The sequence below is a fragment of the Malaclemys terrapin genome, chromosome 2 (assembly GCF_027887155.1).
Source record: "Malaclemys terrapin pileata isolate rMalTer1 chromosome 2, rMalTer1.hap1, whole genome shotgun sequence".
In the NCBI taxonomy this organism is placed as follows: domain Eukaryota; kingdom Metazoa; phylum Chordata; order Testudines; family Emydidae; genus Malaclemys; species Malaclemys terrapin.
This window is the reverse complement of record NC_071506.1, coordinates 107755684-107760873: the sequence shown is the minus strand read 5'-3', so window position 1 is coordinate 107760873 and position 5190 is coordinate 107755684. Positions and strand designations below refer to the sequence as shown.

Below are 5190 nucleotides of genomic sequence, written 5' to 3'. Positions count from 1 at the left end.
GTGATCTGATGCATTAATGGACAAAAGTAAGTTACAGGTATGAATTTTACATAAAATGGATTAATATTATATGTCATAGAGGAATTTTAAATACTCCATCTCCATGAATTTTTAATAGTTATGTGCTCTAATTTAATGTTCCACAGCAATTGCTTTTCTTGATCTCCTGTCCCCTCCCCCCCCCCGCGCCCGCACTCAAATTTGGATTATTTTTTTCTTTAAATCAACGTCCCTCAAAAGACTCTGTGTGTCTACGGATAGGGACAGGAAAGCAGTGAAAGGTTAAAAAAATACATTGAATGAGGCTAGACATTGCAAACAGCATCCCCACCTCTGCCAGTGGTAGAAATATTTGCTGGTGATGATTAAGCAGTCGGAAGAATAAATAGACAGCAAAAAAGTGTGTAGGTAAAATGACATTAACAATCTCCAATTGCTCCTTGCAGGCTTCAAGGATAGATCAGAGGAGGGGATGCCTACTGCTGGCACAGCCAGTTGTGAGTGCTCCGGGTGCCGATGGGAATGGCAGGATTCAGCAGCCTCATTCAGTAGGAGAGTGAATTCCAATCGCATTCCCGCAGTTCTTCCTTGCTAGGAACTTCTCTCTCTCCTCCTCCCTCCGCTCCCTTGGGTTCAGCAGTCTCCCCAGCCCTAGACCCCACAGCATTGACGGAATGGAGCGTCCTCGCCATTGGCCAGAGCGGCGTTCCATTGAGGGAGGAGGCGGCGGTGATTGGCCAAAGCGCGGTGCTCCGCACCCCCTCCTCCCCTCTCTTTTGCACACATTTCCCCTCCCCCGCGCGCCTCTGGCCTCCTCCTTTCCCCGGGCCCCGGCAGCGCGAGCCCCGCCTGTCTGTACCCCGTGCTATATATATATAGGGCGGCGCTGCAAGCCGGGCTGAGCAGAGGCGGCTGGGTTGTAGTGGGAGCGAAGGGGAAGGGTAGTGAATGACTAGCCTGGGTGGTGGGATTTTCTTTGCGCGGTCTGGCATTCCCTCTGGCAGAGCCCGGAGATTGTATCCAGAGACGGGCTGCCCCTCCTTGATTGCTTTAGGAAGGGATCGCTGCGTTGGCTGAGAGCTGCCTCTTGCTCTTGTTGCATTGCGGGCGGTACGCGGTGTGCATCGGTGTCCGAGGGGATCTCTCCCTGTGCACCATGAAAGCGGTCAGTCCCGTCCGCCACCCCAGCAGGAAGGCACAGGCGGGCTGCTGCGGGGGCGCTGGAGGCGGCGGCGGAGGAGGAGGTGGCGGAGGCGGGCAGTTGGCTCTGCGCTGCCTGGCCGAACACGGCTGCAAGGGAGCCCCGTCGGGCGAGGAGCCGGCGTCGCTGTGCCTGCAGTGCGATATGAATGACTGTTACAGCCGGCTCCGGAAGCTAGTGCCCACCATCCCGCCCAATAAGCGGGTCAGCAAAGTGGAGATCCTGCAGCATGTCATCGACTACATCCTCGACCTGCAACTGGCTCTGGAGACGCACCCGGCTCTACTCAGGCAGCAGCAACAGCAGCCACCTCCGCTGCACCCAGGGAGCTGTCCCGCAGCCAGCCCCCGGACCCCGCTTACAGCCCTCAACACCGACCCGGTAAGCGCCGTGGCAGGGGAAACGCGAGGCGCTGCCCTGGCCGTGCTAGCCCACGCTGGGCAGGAATGTGTACGTGTAGCATTGGCCAGCCAGCGAGGGAATGCAGGGCTCGTACTGTGCACTCCCTGAAGGGTGCGTGGCCAGGGTACCCCAGACCCCCTGTGTCTCTGCAACGACCGGCGTCGACAGAGATTCCCTTTAGGCGTGTGAGTGCTACACGGTATCCGTGTGTGTGTTCTATGGGCGCCCTGAGACCCGATCTGCTCCAGCGGAGTCAGTGGGAGTCGTGCCACTGACTTTAATGCGAGCAGGATCTGTCCGCAAGTATGCACCTATAGCCACTGTACAGCATAATTCCGTTGTGTGATCCATTCAGTGTGTGCATCTCACACAGACCCGTCTGTAGATGCACACACTTTATACCGGGGCATACAATGATGAGCTAGACGCTTGTGTGTATAGACATACGCACACACATATACCCTCACTGTACTTGCTGTATAGTTATAGCCACTCAGGGAAGTATAGCTGACGTGTGTGTACACACAGGAATCCGTACAATGATTTTGTACACACTTAAGGGTACTATAGCTGATATAAACGCTTAAGGGGAATGTGCACATTTAACTGTGTGTGTGTGTGTATATATATATATATATATATATATATATATACACACACACACACACAGAAACCCTTATTATATATATATATACCCTTATGTATATAAAAAATAAATGTCTAGCGTGGGAGCGGGAAGGATCTTTCTTCTGCGAGATCCACCCTTAGCAGCAGAAGGCATTTGCTTCTGAGGGACAGAAGGAAACCTGTGACACTCCAGCCGGCGGTGCCTGGGCGACGGGTCCGGCTGTGTGCTCGGAATGTGACACTCAGCAGCCCCTGTGTCGGAGCCAGGAGGTGTCACACCGAGAATCTAGCAACCTGCTGTCGGGTGCACTGATCTGTGTGCGGTAGGACTTGGCTGGCCCAGGCTGGCAGTCCTTGTGGCTTCCGCTCTCCATTGTGGAGCTTGTCACCGCTCTAGGCTGGTCTCTGCCCGTGTGTGTGATCCAGACACACGTACAGTTATCATGGCAGAGCTAATTATTTGCACTCATTTTTCTTACTGGTGTTTTGTTGTGCAGGCTGGCGCTGTTAACAAGCAGGGGGACAGTATTCTGTGCCGCTGAACTGCACTCTCAAGGTGAGTCTCAATTAATTATTGGGCATCTAGAGAAAAGGCTGCATCTCTGCCATCTGTAGTATTGTAACACCAGTGCCCTTTGCACTGTACATGTTTCAGCTAGCTCTTTTTTTAAAACGGGTTGGAGTCTTGCACATTCCTTAGGAGTTAATTTCTTCTCCATTAAATGCATGAATAATGTATTATTCTAGAAGCACTAGTGCCTCTCTGACCTGAGTGCACCTACATTCTTTTCTAAAGGAAGTCTCTTTTCCTAGCATTGAGACTGTCTTTCCTTTCTGTCTCATCTGGAGTGCAGAAATGGGGTCTCGATTGAGCAAACAAGGTTTGCAGGGAGCCTGTTTTATTATTATTATTTAAACCCCCTGTGTCAAGCGCTTATCACTGGGGCTTGCAGCTGTGTATTCCTCTGTTTTGGCCTAGCATGGGAGCTGAGGTTGTTGTTTGACCTGGTTTGTTTTGGGTTGTTGATCAAGCATGTCTTGTGTTTTGTTGGTGGCGCCACTCAGTCTGGAGCAAAAACGGTTCACACACCCCCTCTATTCATTCCTCTTCCACAGGTGTGCAGCAGGCAGCCCCAGAGCCAGAGGAGCAGAGAAAAACACATTAGAGAGGGAGGGGGAAAAAGAAATATCAGCCATCAGATGAGAGGAAAAAATAATTCAACCCCAGAATCGTTTCCATGTTTCCTTCTGAGAGAGAACCTTTCACCGTTTTGCACGTGCATAGCATTTTAAACATGTCTTTTTTTTTTTCTGTGCATTTTATATCAGATGTGAATTGTTTGTTTATTTTGGTGGGAGGAGACTTAAAACTTAAGCAGAAAAGTGTGACTCTTCTGTTGGATAGAAGATCGAGAGTAACTCAAACTTTAGAAGTATAACTGTAAGGGACCGAGCAGCTGAATTTTGAAGCTTTACTAATCTACCAGAGCATTGTAGATATATTTGACATCTATTGTTTAAAATAGATGATTTTATTGGGGCCCAGGGAACTTTCTTCTCCCTGCAGGAATGTTACATATTGTATAGATATATGAGTGACATTTCATACTGTGTATATATAGAGATGTTCTATAAGTGTAAGTGAGAAAAGTATATGCTTTAATAGACTACTGTAATTATAAAATATTTTTAATTAAATATTTTTTGTAAATATTATAAAGGTGTGTATGTTTTTTTTAATGTGTGGGAATATTTCTTTAGAACATTATTTACAGCTCAGGTACAGAGCTGATAATATGAAAATATCTTGACAGTTAAGGTTTTTGCCCAGTGTCTTTTTAGACTCAGAAGTTACAGCTATAGTTAGTGGTCCTGCATGATTGCATGAGATGTCTAATTGCAAATAAACTCGTGTTGAGTCCATACAAACGTGTTTTCTTCAATTTAGATTAAAATGTTGGTAATTGTATTATACATTTTGAAACTACACTTTTGTCAATTAGGCACAAGGGTTTTTAGTGCATTATATACAAGTAGTGTTAAGACAATGTTTTTTTACTGAGATTAGAAAAACAAATTCTATACTTTTTTCATATCGAAGGCAATGCTTTAGGTCTTTAATCAGCTTTTATAAAATCTGCTGTTGCATCAAAATCAAGAAACTTACTGTGGAACTTCATTTAACAACAAAAGGTTTATTGTTACAAACTTTCATTCTTATAGCATATTACAGTTAAAAAGTGAAAACAGTTCTCTGCTTGCAACCAAAGGGCAAACCATTAACAAATGAACAGTTACTGTTTCGTCCAAAGAATATTGATATGGGATTGTGGAAAAGCACACAAGCAAAGTCATTATGATCAGTGGTGTAAATCCATCTTAAAATGAACTTTAAGTAGACCAAAAATCGGATAACTGCATCAAGATTATTTTTCTAATACAAAATGACTTTCATTTCATTGGAGCTATGTTAAGTTAAAATCCTGTTTAATCTCTGTGATGTGTAAATTCTACATGTGAACATTAAACTAGATTTACGTGTCTTTGTACTGTGATTCTTCTGCTTATTTCTTCAATCCTCTAAATTTATACAATTGCTTCACATTCTTATACGTGTTGCTTAATGGATGAGTTCATTTTATAGCAGTCTTATGTATAATAAAGTTTTACAGTCTGTAAAGTAATGTCCAAGCTATGGGAAAGTTATGCATTTTGTGTGATCAGTAGTCCACGCACCAGTGAGGTGGGATTTTCAGACAGTGGGAGAATTAAGCAGAATTTAATTGGGTGCTTTGTAAATAGTTAGCCAACTGTGTGTGTAACATGGTCTGTTTGATTTAAAAAGTGGGAGGATTTGTTTTAGATTATACAAGTATCAAAAGTGTTAGGGCCCAAGGGACTTTTTTTATTATGTTAAATATTTATGAGGAAATGAACTGTTGTGGTGGTTAGCTAACAAC

The 5190-nt window shown here is 45.3% G+C and overlaps 1 protein-coding gene across 1 annotated transcript; it reads left to right on the top strand.

Annotated features, from left to right (window-relative positions):
- Positions 1 to 892: 892 nt before the first annotated feature.
- Positions 893 to 4773, top strand: ID4 (inhibitor of DNA binding 4). Its single transcript, XM_054018645.1, has 3 exons — positions 893 to 1582; positions 2728 to 2786; positions 3347 to 4773. The coding sequence occupies exons 1-2, from the start codon at positions 1157 to 1159 to the stop codon at positions 2770 to 2772; spliced, it is 471 nt and encodes a 156-aa protein (XP_053874620.1). The 5' UTR covers positions 893 to 1156; the 3' UTR covers positions 2773 to 2786; positions 3347 to 4773.
- Positions 4774 to 5190: the final 417 nt, after the last annotated feature.

What these genes read in the sequence shown, in the direction of transcription:
- ID4 (XM_054018645.1), top strand. Translation starts at nt 1,157, where the DNA reads ATGAAAGCGGTCAGTCCCGTCCGCCACCCCAGCAGGAAGGCACAGGCG. An exon ending in CAGCCCTCAACACCGACCCG is followed by an intron (nt 1,583 to 2,727) that starts GTAAGCGCCGTG and finishes TTTGTTGTGCAG; the next exon opens with GCTGGCGCTGTTAACAAGCA.